General features: G+C 47.8%; 1 protein-coding gene across 3 annotated transcripts in view; it reads right to left on the bottom strand.

Annotated features, from left to right (window-relative positions):
• The window catches only part of WLS (Wnt ligand secretion mediator), a 37695-nt gene that overhangs the window by 13516 nt on the left and 7402 nt on the right, over nucleotides 1-16777 (bottom strand). For 2 of the 3 annotated variants that reach the window (XM_074905998.1, XM_074905999.1), the window contains exon 2: nucleotides 8671-8943. The exons of the other annotated variant lie outside the window; for it this stretch is intronic. In XM_074905998.1, coding sequence (XP_074762099.1) covers nucleotides 8671-8943 — 273 coding nt within the window. The remainder of the gene's footprint in view (nucleotides 1-8670; nucleotides 8944-16777) is intronic. 3 annotated transcript variants of the gene reach the window in all.

Raw genomic sequence — 16777 nt, 5'->3', positions numbered from 1 at the left:
CCAGCTCTACCAGATGTAAAAACCTCCTATTTACCAGGCACCCATCCAAGGGAAGGCTCTGAAAGAGGAACGCATTCTGAAACAAGCATGTACATGCTGCAGCCTAGCCTCTTTTTGTAGATCATCAAACTCTGAGAGCTACAGCTGTTGGAAGAACACTGGAAGATGGCTCCAGACCCATCTACCGTGGAAAAGCACTGGAAGATGGCTTGACCCACAGACCATGGAGAAGCGTTGGAAGATGGCTTGACCCACAGACCATGGAGAAGCGTTGGAAGATGGCTTGACCCACAGACCATGGAGAAGCGTTGGAAGATGGCTTGACCCACAGACCATGGAGAAGCGTTGGAAGATGGCTTGACCCACAGACCATGGAGAAGCGTTGGAAGATGGCTTGACCCACAGACCATGGAGAAGCGTTGGAAGATGGCTTGACCCACAGACCATGGAGAAGCGTTGGAAGATGGCTTGACCCACAGACCATGGAGAAGCGTTGGAAGATGGCTTGACCCACAGACCATGGAGAAGCGTTGGAAGGTGGCTTGACCCACAGACCATGGAGAAGCGTTGGAAGGTGGCTTGACCCACAGACCATGGAGAAGCGTTGGAAGATGGCTTGACCCACAGACCATGGAGAAGCGTTGGAAGGTGGCTTGACCCACAGACCATGGAGAAGCATTGGGAGATGGCTGACCCACAGATCATGGAGAAGCGTTGGAAGATGGCTGACCCACAGACCATGGAGAAGCGTTGGGAGATGGCTGCAGAACCACCTGTGCCAGTGCTGAAGCACCGTGCTCTCGCTACACACAGCTTGCGAGCGCCCTGTGGCACGTGCCTGAGGTCAGACACATCTGTGGAGACCTAAGCTGACAGACACGCTGTCCTGGTTTCAGCTGGGATAGAGTTAATTTTTCTTCATGCTAGCTAGAATAAGTGCTGTGAATTCAGTACAGGATCTGGTATGAGAAGAATGCTGATAACACACTGATGTTTTCAGTTGTTGCTAAGAGATCAAGGTCTCTCCAATTCCCCATGTCCTGTCCCTGTGCAGGTGCTCGAGGAGCTGCGAGGGGGCACAGCCAGAGCACTGGAACCAATCAGCTGAAGGAATATTCCCCATCACATAACGTCATGCTCAGTATATAAAGGAGGGGTGGCTGGGAAGGAGGGGGGTTCTCTCTTGCTTCTGGGATTGTGACTGCAGGATCCCGGTATTTGGGGATGGCTGGTTGGGAAGAGGCTGGGTATCAGTCAGCGGGCGGCGAGCAGTCACACTGTGCATCACCCCTCTGTACCTTCGATTGTTGTTACTGTTTTCTTCTTACAATTACCAAACTGTTTGTTATCCCAACCTACCAGTCTCCCTTTCTCCCTCCATCCCCCGGGCAGTGGGGGTGAGCGAGCGGCTGCATGGTGTCCAGCTGCCAGCCAAGTTCAAACCAGTCCCTACACCCACCCTGCCCCCCCGGGGGGGCTGTGGTGCTGCAGAGGCAGAGCCTCTCCGTGCTCTGTCCCGCGAGGCTGCGGGAGGCCTACGCGACGCCAACGCCCCGAGCTGTGCCCCGGGGACCCGCCGTCTGGGAAGGGGCCTTGCCAGCTCGCAGCAGCAGCCCGCGCATGGGAACGGCCTGCAAACACACATCAGTACTTGATGAGCTTTGAAGTTCAGCTCTGAAAAAAAATCTGGTCTTCATAATTCCGAAGGGAGGCTGTGTCTCATGTCTACGAGTAAGCATGAGTCTTTCAAGTGCTGCGCGTCCCATCTATTTATCATCTTTTTCTGTTATATTTTTGTTGGGAATATGTGGTGGCATACTCATCCAAAATGATGGGAAGGGGCGTGGATGGTATCTGTGGTTTAGACTTGCTATTTATACAGCATTTGGAGGTGGCTCTGTTATGCATCTGATGTGGATGCATCAAGATTTTTCTGAGCATTTTTTTTTGCGCACGTGATCTATACCAGCCAGATTGATACCAAGTTCCTTTCCACAGCAGCCATTAGTTAGGTTTCCATGAAACACGAATTTGCCATCTCAGATCCGCTATTTAGAAGACCAGCAAAACAGATAAATGGGAACATAAGGTTAAACTTGGCCCAACTAAAAAGAACTACAAACTTCATTTCAGAAGCCATAAAACCAACTGGAATGCTTGGGATTAAATCCAACACAAACAGCTTTCATTATTTCATCTTTGCAATCCAAATGTTGCTGCTGCCATCGAGTATGAAAACCAGAAGGCAGGAGATACACCAGTGTGTGCCTTTCCAGACCCACGGATCAGAATCTCCCTCTCAATTTCAATCAGTCACTGAGTCGAGGTAACATCTCCCATTAGCAAAGTTTTGCACAAGGACACTTGAAGATTGCCAACATAAAATACATGTATGTGTGCATACACAGACACACACGTACGTACTTCAGCACAGCATAACAACAGTCCCACGCCAGCCCACCCTCGGCCTTTCATTAGCAATCCTTATTGTCCAAGAGGAAAAAATAAGGACAGTGACATACTGTTTGGCAGAGAACTAAATTTTAAGAAGATTCATGGCTTATTCACATGAATACAAAATTGTCGAGATGGTGAATAAGAATCTGGGGTGTGTGTGCCCTTTTCGTGCGCAGCATTAACACTCCTGAAGTCCTCTGAATGCCAAGGGCGGGCGACGTGCCTGGGCAGGCATAGGTGCATGGGGAAAAATGCAGAGAAGCGGCAGCTGATGTTCCACCAGGCTTGGCTTCAAGATAAAAGAAAGGTGTGTTATTTACCATCAAAACAGCGGGTGGGACGAGTGAACAGGAGGCAAGAGGCTGACGGTCAAGCCAGTTTTTACTTCTGGAATTGCTGAGAGCGAGCGGAGTATTTTAATTATTCAAGGCTGAGCCACAGCAGAAGAGGAAGAATACATGGAAGGACAGAAGAGAAAAAAGCTGCTGCCAACCTGTGCTCAGCTTCCCAAGTGCTCAGATGTTCGAGAAAAGCAATTATCCAGTTCCTCCACGCATGTTAACCAAGAATCTCCAGAATTTCCCAACAATAAAAGGCAGAAACAGGTAGGTAGAAATTTTTGTCTTATTCAACACCCAGAGATGAAATTACCCACGTCAGGAGACTTCACCTCACAAGGACCATGCCAGAGCACCTCCTCATGGCATGCTCCAGATTAACCTTCCCTTCACAAACCTTGTAGATAACATCTAGATAATTTGGAGCCTGGTAAATCTCCTCTTAATATCAGCAGCTCAACCGCAGAGTGGCAACCTCACCAGTATCACAGGGCTATATTAAAAATCCTGCAGAAACAAGAGAGGTTTGTTTAGACGAGCATGTGTTCCAGGGATGGCCAACGAGGAGAAGACAGGCTCCTGCTGGGGTTCCCCGCTTTGAGTTTCTCGATGACTCTCCAGTGGCAGGGCTACGAGATGCTCTGAAGCAGGTCAGAGCCGGGACCCCCCCACAGCAAGGGACTCCCCGATACCCATCTGAGCACCACCAGTACATTTTTTTTTTTTTTTTTCCACATTGGCATTCTACTGCCAGTCGTTCAGCACTCAGGATCTTTTCCATGATTCACTTTAAAGTGTGATATTGGCAGAGGATATCTTCGCTCACATTACAATAGTCTAAAAATAGAGAAGTTGTTTCAGAAGATGGCTCTGTGCCAGCTGCATACTAATACAGCTGTCTGGAAAGGAGCATATGCAAGCAAACAGAAGAAATGCTAGAATTATTTGCATTATACTTCCATGCTTCACTTGCTCTCTCAAATTACAAAACCTACCAAAGAGACCAAAATTAGATGAATTTGAACAGGAGTCTGCAGTGCTCAGCCATACAACTGTACACAATTACTTTCCAACTGCAAAGAAACCAGAAGTTATTCTCACTTACTAACATTTTAAGTTCACTAGACATAAAAAAAAGAGAAGAAAACAGGGTTTTTTTTAGACTGAAGAACTGTTAAGGCCCCTCCATACTCTTACACCATCTGATAGAGGCATCATTATCTAATGTCCAGCACAGCACAACCATCACTTCGCACTCCTCAGGGACGTTGCTTCCTAGATGTCAACTCAATTTTAAGCAATTTTGGGTTTACTTTTCCACAAGGCAAAACCGAGGCAGGAAGAGCTGGGCTGTGGGGGCTCCTGAAGGCTGTGGCAGTCAGGGAGCCAGCAGCCTCCAGGTCCCTGCTCCAGCGAGGGACAGATACCACTGAATTATTTCTTGGCACGTAGGAGGTCGTGCTGCAAAGCAGCTCAGAGGGAAAGGACTGAAGTTCCCTGTTAAGAACAGCGTAGCTTGCCAAATGCAAATGGCCCAGACCCATGGCAGCAGACCAGCCCAAAAAATAAATAAAACCCCCCAGAAATCCCCTCCAAGCTCACAGCACATCCTCCCACCCTTCTCTGAGGTATTCTGCCCATGAAAGCGCAGCAGCAAGATGTGCCAACAAGCAACGAAAGCAAAGCAAGGATGAATTTTTAAAGTGAACCTGGCATGCACGGAACAGAGCTGACTGCTAACCCACTGAGGAGAGAGGGTTTTAGCACGCTCGCTGCCAGCCAGCCCATTCGAGCATGACCCCAGTGCTGCCCAGCAGGGGAAGGAGACACAGCTCCAGGGGCCGGCGCGGCCGCCCGTCCTGTCCGGGAGCATGGACCGTCCTCCCGAGGGCAGATGCTGGTTTGGAGATTGGTCCTTCATGATCTAAACCACCTTCATCACTCCCCTGCAAGCGCCTGGAGTTCCTCAAACCAGCGATGGGAACCAGACTTAACCGTGTGGTAACGGAGTAACGCTTCAGCTTTAAAAGAAGCCTTTTGTCCCCAGGAAATTTCTTATGGCTGGAAACCAGAGGAGGGCCACTGCTCCTCTGGGGATGTAGCAAGGATGGACAGCAGCACGGGCTGGGTGAGGTCCATGGTTGGACTAGATCTTCAAGGTCTTTTCCAACCTTGATGATTCTGTGATTCTGTGAACAGGGTGTTTTGCACCACAGCAGGAGCAGGCCCAGCTCACAGGAGTCGCTGTCTCATGAGCAGCACTAAGATATCCCATTGCAGCTTTTGTGATTGGCATATGGGCAGTTTTAAGATAACTTCCTCGCATTTCTCTGCCTGCCGCCTTTCTCTCTTCTGGAAAAGGTTTTTTAATAATTGAATGCACAATGCATCAAAAAAGGACAAGGACAGCTTGGGCACAGAAATAGCTTTTTTCCTCAGAGAAACAGCAAGTCTGAGTCTCTCCCAGCTTTCTGTGAAGGGTAAACACAAGAGACGCAGCTCAGCTTCTGAACATCTGCATTTTAAAAACATTTCTAAACATCTGCATGACCGAAGTCCAGAGCAAGTTCCCAAGGCGAAGGCAATTAAGGCCGGTTCCTCCTCTGAAGGGTGTAGATCCCTTTCGGGATGCCCAGTGCCTGCGAGGCTGCGGCAGCTCTCCTGCCCCCGGGGGCACCTGCCCAGGGCTGCCCTTCCCCTCTGCCCCAAAACCCCCTCGCTGCTGGGATGAGGAGGGCCTGCGTCGGGCCGTGAAGCACCCCGACATCTCCCTACGGGCAGCCACCCCCCTTGGAAAACCCAAGCCCGCAGACTCACAGTGGGTGCAAATTTTTGTTCTGTGCATTGGCCCTTCTTAGGGATTGCAGGGGAAGCAATTTTTTGAGGAAAAAAAGCAGGGAGCAGTTTGAGATGTGGCTCAGCAGCGTTGGGGAGCAGGGCTGAGCCCAGGACCCTGCATGGCCAGCGCTGACTTTAACATCGTCGGAGCACGCGGTGGGGTTTGGGAAGCCAGTGGAGATCAGGATGCTTCTCCAGGGAGACAGGCAGCCAGCTTCTTCAGGAGGAGAAGAGCATTTGCAGTTACCAGGCGGTGCTGCTTTCCTGGACAATCCGAGGCAGCTTCTAGCTGGTCATTCCGACAGTGACTGGCTGAGGCTTTCACAGCTGTGATGCCTTCCAGGAGCCGTCCCTGGTTTGGCACCAGCCCCTGCTGGCATTAACTACAGCAGGATGACTGCTGGCTTTGAGGTCTCTCAAAGCTAGACAGAGAAGAAACTGGAGCTGTCAATTTAAAAGAAGAAATGAGGATATTTCGCATCTTCAGCGTTGCCTCTTTTGAGGAGCCGATCCCAGTTACCTGATCAATGAAGCTCTAAACACAAAGTTAGCAGCAAGATAGACACACACATGCGCAATTATTTTGGCTTAACAAGACTTATTTTTATTTAATCTGTTACGAGACACTCTAGCAAGCAAGAGATGTGTTACTCGCTAGTTTCTTAGATTTTACACTTAATTTACATCTGCCTTCAGCTTGGCACAAAGTGTAGGAAAACAGCGTTTTAAAATACTTTCTTCAGTCAATGAAAGAAAACCTTCAAGATGTGCCAAGTAAGCTCACACCATAAGAAGTATTAATGTCCCTTGCCTCCAAATGTTTCTTATAAAGAAAAACCACCAGCAGCTAGTGAACTGATAATGACCAGAAATGAGTCTTTCCCAGCTACAGCTCCCCCCCAAACCTTGCTTTTATTACCCCGAGGGTGGCCCAAGACAAGCTTTTCTGCTTTTAAATCTCAAAAAACTTTCCCGCCTTTGAAGGACTTGGTCACCAAACAGCACAAACAATGACCCGAAGAAAAGGCTCTCTGCACTTGCCAGAGAAATTACTTGTCAAAAGCTTGTTTAGCATTTTAGCAACCTGCTCCCAGGTGCTCAGCCAGGTACTGACTCCAGCTCAGCGGTCTGACTTTAAAAGCCTCAGAACAAAGCGTTATTTCTCTAAACACAACCATCTATTGAAGTCTAAGAAGTCGAGACCTTAATAAAGTTACAAAGCTACTCTCTCTCTATTGTAGAGATAATTATAGGGATAAGAATACATATGTAAGCTTTATACAACCTCATTTTTCACTTATCTTAACGATGATACATTAACGAGCCAGGAAGGAACAGGTCCACACCGAGCAGGCAAGGCAGCAAAGGAAACGTAGAGCTGTCACGAAAGCTTCAGCAGATCTACAGTGACCTGGCTGCGGTCCCTGGGGCGCAGGTGCCAGCTCCCCCTGCACCAGCACGTTGCTAATCCACATCCCCAGTTTCACAGCCAGTTTCGAAACCAGATTTGCTCCCTGAACCGAGCCACCACATGGTTACACTAACACTAGAGCCAGACCGAGAGACAGGCTGCAGCCAGAGAAAGAGCTGCAGAAGCCCCAGTTCAGACCAGCCTGGAAAGTAAATTGTTTACTCATTGTTAGGTTATAGTTGTTAGAGAGAGGGATTTTTTTTCCCAAACACTTTAAAACATGCAAACACACATACAACTCTTCTTTCAGTAAGGGGCAGACCAGTCTTACCCTTTCAGCTCCCAACATCATTTTGCAGATTTTCTGCAGTGTTGTATTTGAGTTTGGGGGCTGGTGGGGTTTGGGTGTTTTTTTGGTTTGGTATCTTTTCACACATTTTATCTTCTTTTGGGTACTAAAGGTGAATCGCTGTAAGACAGCATCTTCCACAGTTCCTGTACCTATACAGTTTCTCAGTTAATCTCCACTGTGGTTTCAAGGCCAGAAGGTACTCTCCATCTGCATGTATCAAATCCTAGCAAAAAACCACATCTCACAACAACTGAGGGAAGGTAGGGCGACTGCTTCAGTTCAACAACCAACCCCAAACTGAAGACGCTGAAGTTGTTATTACAGCAAAGGCTCTGTAATAAACATAAACTCTTCCACAACTGGTGCCTGATGGAGAACGGGTCTTTAAAAACTCAAGACATGAGAATTCCTTCTTATGAGCTCCTCATATAACTTACAGATCAGTTATTTCATTTACTGAGTACTTTGGCTTGTGGTTTAGAAACCCATCACAAAAAAGTGCTTGGCAAACACAGAGCAGAACAGCACGGCTTAGCGCACTGGGAACTGGTAACCGGTACAGGACTTCATATAAAGGATTTTTGAGGCAGAGACATATATAAAAATTTTTAAAAAGACCTCCCAACACTGCTTCTGACAGAGCGAGACAGCCAAAGGAGAGCGCAGCGAGGTGACGCTGCTCCCCGGCGCTGCGGTGGGACGCTGGCGCGGGCCCTGGCACCACCCGGCCCAAGCACTGACCGGGCACAGAGCTCGCCCGGCCCAGGCCAAGTCTGCTCTGAGGAGGCTGCAGGAGGCAGCTCGGGGCCAGGCTCACACAGAGCCAGCACGAGGTGGGAACGCGTGGGAGCGGGAGGAAAGAAGGGTTTTCTTTCAGCCAAGGGTTGGGCTGTACGATCGGCTGCGAACCGTGGCTGCGCGCTCAGCACCCCGGAATATTTTGAAAAACCGTGTGAAACCCAGGAGCATATGCTGTGAAAGAGCATTGCTGGATTTAAACCAGCGTAGTTGCTGATGGTCTACGTGCTTTAACAGGGAACTCGCTCGTCATCTGCTTCGCTACACGCTAGCGCAGTGTGAACAGCCCTCCCCGCAGAGACACACTGAACCTCTCGGTGCCGATTCCCACCTTCGGAGCAGGCTCCTGCACCCCCTCGCTGCGGGAGGCGCCGCGGCAGCTAACATATGGTGCAAGATGAGAGCAACCTTAAGAGAAACGCCCTGGGAAAGGCAGACCACAGTCAGCACGTAACAAACAACCGAGCGTGACTTACTTAGGTCGTTGTCCATCTTGAAGGCGATGTCCAGCTGGATGATGAAAAGCATGAACTGGAACCAGGGGCTCATCTCCTTGCTGGGGAGGGGAATGTGCACAGCAAACACGATATCGTTGGCTTCGATCTGCCGGCTCACCGCCTCGTCAAAGTCTTTGAGCTTCTCGCAGTGGTTGGGTCCCCAGGGCATCAGCCACTTGGTTTTGTGGTGGTTTTTTCTTACATCAATGCACTTCACTGACGTGTAAGGAACAGCTGTAGTGGGGCTGGGAGCTGTAAATGGAAAAGAACCACATTTTTAGCATCTTTAGATATCTTATATAGTGGTTTCCCCACCAAAATATGCAGCTCCCCGTTCAACTATTTGAAGGCAATTTAAAACAAATGCATCAAATGATTCTCCTTCACAGCTCCTTGATCTTGCAGTTAAGTAATTAAGTTTATTACATCTACAGACGTATTACTGACTTTGTAGTGGGATCAAATTAGATTAGCTGAAGCAGCTGGAATCTGCCGGTTCAGTCTCAGATACCTCAGTCACACCAGAATCATACTGTTACTGGCATCTTTCTCTGTGCATACACCCTTCTAGTTTGCTCACTCGAGCAAATCCACGTGCAAAGCATGGGCCCATATCACAAACCTAGACGGATGAACTAAGCCTAACCCTCGTGGTCCTGCAGAGCAGGGCAGGGCTTACAGCAGTGATTTGAACCCCGCACAGCCGCACGTTTCCTTGGGCAGGAAGGCTCTTAAGACTCCTTGGTAATGGGAGAGGGCAGCACCACTTTGCACCTAACCCAGCCCAGGGCCATCACCAGCCTCTGGTGCTTGCAAGCTCGCTGTGGGAGCCGTCTCAGCCCCGCCAAAGCTCCCTACGTGGAAAACACGGGGTGAACCAGCCACCGCCGCCATGCGCCGAGGTTCCTCGCACACCCACTGCTGCTAACTGGAGAGAAGCGTTTTGCATATGAAGGTATTTCTTCCTTTTGCTGTAAGGCAGGTGTGAACTAACAGATTTGTGTTTTTCCCCTAGCCACCATTTTTTTGAGATATTGGGAGGAATAAAAAGCTGAATCTTGGCTCTAAAACGCTCCCCAAACTCTGCACTGCCCCCATCATCACAGCCAGTGATGAGGCTTTGTGCACGTGCACAAGATACAATGAAAATGGGTATCAGGACCCTGATAACTTCCCAGACAATTAAAGCTATGGAGGAGTGTACTACTCAGGCTTTACACTGATGAGGAAACAGTCCAACCTGGAAGTACAAATAGGGATTGAAAGCAGAAAAGAAATGCATTCCACCTTCAGCCAGAATTTCACCATAAAACACCTCCAAAACTGAGAGAAAGGCTTTTAAAAACTCAATATACATTTCCAACATAGTTCTGCCACGCAAAGCCTTCTTACGACAGCAATTCTACCCTGTTTTCCAATATCATTTGGGAAATAAATATTTTAATACTATTTTAATGCATCACAGAACTGGCAAACCACAGAGACAAGCAGAGCCAGAGCTGCTCCAGTTCCTCATCTCCCCAGTACGATCCAAGGGGTTTCCATGGGTCACAGCATCCAGAAGGTCAATAATTTCCCCATCCCTTATGGATTTATTCCCATTTTTTTCATAGAAGTATTTTTTTGCACAACAGGCAGCTCGCATTTTGACACCCAATACATTTCACTGCAATTAAACCAGAACTTGCCCTATTTTCTGCAGTATTAACAGGAAGGTACTATTGGACATGCTGTAATGAATTCCTTCCAGCTTCACAGGTTTTGCAAAGTAGAGATGGAGCAGGTTAACTCTTTTTGAACTGTTAAAAGAGTGTTCTTGATATCTGTTTTCACTAGAATTTGAAGAAAATAAAGTTACGTAATACAAGCTTGTGAAATGATGTTTATGAAAACCCCCAAACTCTCCAGCCCTTTTTAAAATGAAAATAAGGCTTGAAATGCAAAACTTTAAGTGCAAGTTTTAACCTAATAATGTAAAAATGCTCTAACGCAAGCGATAAGCATTGAAATGTCCCTACACTCTGAATTAAAACAGAAGTAGCACACAGAATAACAGATATCCAGGCACAGAGAATAACAGGTGAAAGTCTTCAGAGAAAAGATGCCAAGGTGGTCAGGTGAGACTGGGGCTAAGGGGGGCCAGTCCCCAGGCAGGTGGTTATTTTCACGTTGTCACCATCCTCATTCTGAGAGAAGGTCTGGGACTTCCTGAGCACATCACAGCCCCCCCTCCCGCCCCAAAGCTCCATCAGCAAGCAGTAACACCCTACTTAGAAATTTCCAAGTATTTCTATGAGAAAAACAAACCAAAAGTGAGCAACACCCACTCAGCCACCCCCATCCCCGACCGGGGCAGAGCCAGCTCAGGGTCCCCCGGGCTCAGCACGCCGACATCCACCCGCACTACACCCAGATGATTCAGACCTGCCTCCCTTGTAATTTGGACGCAGCATCACAACAGCAGCTCTATTGGTTTTTGGGATCCAAGCCAGGAACCCTGCGTAGCATCTTCCCCAACGTGCCACCTCATTAGAAAGATGACATCCGCACTCCTTCCTACAGGCAGGGGAGAGATGACTCAACGTGCGAGTCGGGAGGAAGTTATTAAAAAGCAGTTGTTTATAAACTGCATTTTTTTTTTCAATTTCTTGACAGCAATAAGTTTCTTCTAGCTGAAAAGTAGCGGCAATGCTGGCATAAAGGGTGGGCTGCAAGGGATTTGCTCAAGCAGGAATACTCCCAAATCCATACCTGCTCTCACTAGCAACCCACAGCCTAAGTGAGCACAGATACACAGCGCTGCTGCACCTCAAACCAGCGTGCAGCCAGCAGTCCCCCAGCAACCACAGACAGCCCCCCAAAAAGAGCAAGTCACTGATAATGCCCAAAAGAAACAGCAAAAGAGAATAAAATAAAGCACTCAACAAACAAAATCTAGCTGCAAATGCAGGATTACGGAACACTTTAATGACGTGCCATAAGCGCATAAACCAGTGCAACATTCCTTTATCGTGCCCCGACGTGGAACCCTGTAATCACGACTAAAGACATGTAAGTGAGTATTAGGAATATTGCTGAGAAATAAGTCAGACGTTCAGGCCAAGCTCTCAGAGCCTTGACAGGTCTTTGTGTGATTTAAAAGTAGGCATTTCTGAATTAAAAGACATTGTTACTTCTACGTTGAAGATGAGTGTTTCTTGCTTTGATGCAACTCATTATAGCCATAAATACATGTTTTCATCACTGACTGATTATGATTTTAAATACTTGGCATGCTCACTGAAGTATCCCCTCTGCCAAAGTTACAGCTTTGAGGAGCAAGAGACAATTACTATATATATTCCTTGTTGGGAACTGCACACCAAACAAACGTCGGCACTTGGCTTCCATTACTTATTTGGCTCCACTCCCATTAAATTCAAGTGAGTGTTGAACCAAGTGGAAAAAAAATGCTTTGTGAAACTGCAGCCAAGTCAACTAACAGTATTACAAAGTGCTATGCAAAACAAAGCTAGCATCGAGGGATTTCAGTTAAAGTGCGGTGCCAAGCAGGCTGCTTTCAGTCCTTCTGCCTGTGGGCTGGTAGATGCTTCAGCTTTATATATTAAATGATATATGCCAGTCTGTAAATAATTAAATAGACGTTTGTGCATAATCCAGTGGATGAGCCTCAGCCCGTGTCCCAGCCTGCTGGCTGTGCCAGCGCAGGTGCCATTTGGAGGGGTTAGCGGAGCGACCAGGGACCTGGGCTCTGATCAGGGGGGTTCTGCAGAAGACAGTCAGAAGCGTGGCTCTCTGGGAGCCAGCTCAAACAGGAACCAGCCCAGCCCGAGTTTAGGGCTGCCCGGGGAGCCCCCGGGAAGGAGCCCGGGCTCCAGGAGCAGTCATCGGGCAGACAACCCTCGCTCCAAGGGGTTCGACCCCTGGGGTGCTGGGTGCCAAGAGCCATAGGCATGAGGCTGCCGGAGCTGCCAACGCTGTCAGTAGAGGCTTCCAACCCCCCTACTTAAAGAGAAAAAACTTCCCACAGACAAGTTTAGAGACAGGATGATTCACAGCAGAGCAACAGCCAGGACCTCCAAGCAGCCGGCGTGCCTGCGCCCATGGGAAGGGGGCAGGAGGTGACTGTCACCACCAGAGCCCCCCTTAGCTCCGATGGGACAAACCTGCATTATATCTTCCTGAAAAACCCAGCCCAGCACACACACGAAGATAAAACCAACACGGTCTGAGCAACCTCTCTTCTGCAGTTCACGAGTTTTCATACTAGTTTGGGGAGTGAACACAGGTCTGCCCACTCCATCCAAGAGGCTGCAGAGGTGCCCGCCTCGCTGCAAAAGCCCCAAGGGTCTCCCAAATTCCACGGGTCACAGCAGCACAGCTCCTTGCAGCAGCATTCGCAGGCGAGCCCATTTTTTTTTCAGCAGCGCGGTCACCACTTCCCAGGGAAGACTTCTGATGAACTTCCAAAGCCATTTCAGCTGTCTTACAGATTGAAGCAACCCTTGCATGCCATTTCCAGCAAGGCCTTCAGTGAGACTTCTCTCACTTTTCATACTGAAAATAGCCTATAGCCAATTGGCTCAAGCACATGGATTTTCTCAAGTTATGTCCCCAAGAAACAGCAGTGGTTAAAAGGGATAGAGACATTCACAGCTGAGGGGGGAACTGAAGTTGAATTGCTTTCAGTTTTGAATGATCCAAAACTCTTGTGTGAAAACTCTCCAGTCTCCTGTTAAACTGGGAGCAGCGTTTCACCCAAAACTAAGACAACGACGGTGTTATAAAATAACTCCAAATATGAGGATTTGAAGGAAATATCTCAGCCTACTTTATATATCTACTGGTCAGAGAGGTCAACAATCTTACGACCTCATGTGGCAAAAGATGCCGCAATTTGGTTTCTCAGCACTGATGACCATCCCCGTTGCCAAGACAGAGAGGATTTCTCTCCTGCATCTCAACTGGAATCAAAATTCTTTCACTTCATGTAGACTAAACACAGCATGAGTAGAGGCAAACAGAGATGATTCCTCACACGGAGGGGATGCCCCAGACCATCCAACGCTCCTTCTGCCCCCTCTATAACCTCCATAGCAAAACCCTACAGCGTTTGCTGAAGAAACTGAGCATCCTGCCCCAAATACCCACCAAAATGGTAAACCTGGGGTTCCCAGGCCTGTCTGTCACTGCACACCTTATCAAACAAGAGCTAGAGCTTCATCTTACAGAATTGCACTTCCATTAGAAATGAACGCATCTAAAGGGAAGAGCACAGCTTGTCGCTGAGGAACCAGAGTTACTCTGGATGGGACAGGACCTCAGGATGCCTCTTGGCCAACCTCCTGCTCACAGCAGGGCCAGCCAGGAGGTCAGAGCAGGGTGCTCAGGGCCTTATCCCACCAGGTCCTGCACACAGTTACTGCTCCCAAGATGCGAATGTGCTGCTGCTGCTGTCCCCGTTTTTATCATTCCACATACAGACTAAATATTAAGCTACTATACAGCAGTCGAAGTTGAGTTTGCATGTGACCGAGATTAGTGCCAGCTGGATCATGTGCACACACATGGAGTACGTATTGCACTTCTTCAAATTTTTAGTCACCACTTTGCTCTCTTCTCTGAACACCCTGAATCTTTGCCCTATGACAAACAGCCACGTTTCAACTCCTCAAAACAGTTTTCAACGCGTTTTCTACAACCCAGGAGATCAGACTGACAAAGTCGTGACTGACACGACACGATGCAACCACCACCACAGTTCACGTTTTGCCTCAGAAGGGTCACAGCTGGTTTTCCCTAGAGCTCTCAGGTCTTGCTCTTCCCTCACCCCCACAGATGTTTCTGCTGTTCTTCACCCATCTCACTCCCCTACGCTGTTGGGCACATTTACAGCTGATGCTTGGCTGCTCCTACAGAAAACTTAGGGGCCCAAAGATTAGTTGAGGCAGAACACAAAGACCAAGAATAAACAACAGTAAAGAGGCCTTTTGGTGGCCATGAACCTTTAATGAATCTTCAAGCATGGGAGAAAAATGACATTTCACATTCAGATTTTAAGAGAAAAAAAAAATTAAGTTAAACCCATCAGATCTTTAAGAAGGAGAGAAGAAAAGAAAGCCTGCTTTCTCCCAGTCTTTAATAAATCCCCCTTTCACATCTTTGTGCCACAAGCACAGCTTGTTCCCACCTATCTCTTGGGGTCACCTCTCCTGCAAACACGGTGGTGACGGCATGTGGGGATGGGCGAGGGCAAATGGAACACGGAGACTCAGTGAGACAAACTCCAGCACCATTCACAGCCCACCGAACTCGCCCTGAAAGATGTTAGCAAATAGCACTGAGCAGCTGTAGAACTGATTTTTGTTTAATTTTCAAAGCTCTGGTTCAAACCTTGATGGGGGTTAAGCCGGGAAGGCTTTAACATCTCTCTAGTACAGCCCTAAGTAGCTCTCCTTTAGTTTCAGCTATACTGTCCTCGAAGCAATCTATCCCCATTAACATGTAAGCATTCATTGCCCTTTTCTTTTCTGAGAAAAGCAGAAAATAAGATCCTGCCTGTAAAGGGGCATACCTCGGAGGAAAAAAAACCCCAAACACACACACACAAAACAACTGTTTCACTGTATTCAGACTTAACTCTTTAGGTTAAAGATTTACTATAAGCGAGCTCAGTTATTCAGTATTTTCATTTTACAATATTACCTATGCCTAGATTTGCACAAGAGCCACCATCACTCTGTTTAATTTCAATAAATTAAGTGGATCTTTAAAAAAAATCTCCTGTGATAAACCCTCAGATAATCCCTTCCTTCTTTCCTCCCCCATACTCCTGCAAACAAGGCATTCAGTCCAGTTACCAGAATCACATCCCTCTCTGCTCCCACTTACCTCTATGATATATATTTTGTACCTTCTCATCTAGAACACCTACAGCATTTCAAATTAACTACTGACCCTTGCTCTTGCACCATAAACAAGCCCTTTAGAAAATCTCAATTGCATTGTGTCTACATTGATTAAAGCTTGAATCCTACTGACCTCATGTGGTGTTAACTTCTCCCATGCACCGGGAGCATTCTGCTTTTCTACTCAATTACCCCCTTCTGTGCAGAGCCATCACTACCCAATGAGCACACACAATGGACTTCTGCTTCATTACACTAACCAACAGCAGGATAGGAATAAACAAGCTAATTTATCATCGGACAGACTGAGCTTTTCCAACTAGAACAGTGAGAAAACCTGAATAACATTATATGTACTCGTTTTTTATAAATACATATGTATTGCAGCATGGAAGTTTTCTTTTCCACCTCCCTCCTTCCTGACCTGGATGCTATCGTTAATAAGAGTGACCACTAACACAGTCTTTAAATTAATATTTTTTGTTAATAGTTACTATTTCACAAGCTACAGGAAAGCCTTTTTCTGAACACTGCAGCAGCTTTTATATACAGAATTGCTGGACATTTAAATCATCTAATTCATCTCTAAAACACCCAAACCAAACCCACTGCCTCCTAGAAGCCCCCCCCCTCTAGAAAGGTATTTCTTTCTTCCCATTTGACTTCAAGCTTCATCAAGACCACAGTCCTTTAAAGCCCCAGGGCACCATTTCCACTCTTATTTATAGTGGGAGCCGCCAGACATACTATCACAGCTGAACACCCTTATTTCTGTCATCTCCAATAGATTTTTCAATGCTACAGGCTTCTCTGTCTTCTTTGTTTCAGACCATAAAAACGAACCTGTCCAATGCACCAAAGCCTGGCCTGGGAGATCCCTGACCCAGGCTTGTCTTCTGCATCCAGGTCTCCTGCTGTGGCCGTGGAGAGCGAGGCAGGAGCGGGCTGTGCACACACCTCCTCTAGTGAGAGCGTTGGCTTGGGCAGCCGTGGCTTTTCCACCTCCTTTAGAGGGTGATGGGAGTCCTGACCCAGCTCAGAGTCCATCTGGATGGAAGGGGATATTTGGTGGCCCAGACCTCTGCCAGGCTCAAACCTACAGGCTTAGGAGACTGCAGTGGGAAGTGAGCTGCCAGGATTTGGAGGTCCCTAACCAAGCACTATAGCCAGCAGGACAG

Source organism: Athene noctua, chromosome 5 (genome assembly GCF_965140245.1).
Source record: "Athene noctua chromosome 5, bAthNoc1.hap1.1, whole genome shotgun sequence".
NCBI classification, from domain to species: domain Eukaryota; kingdom Metazoa; phylum Chordata; class Aves; order Strigiformes; family Strigidae; genus Athene; species Athene noctua.
This window is presented reverse-complemented; position numbering and strand designations above follow the sequence as displayed.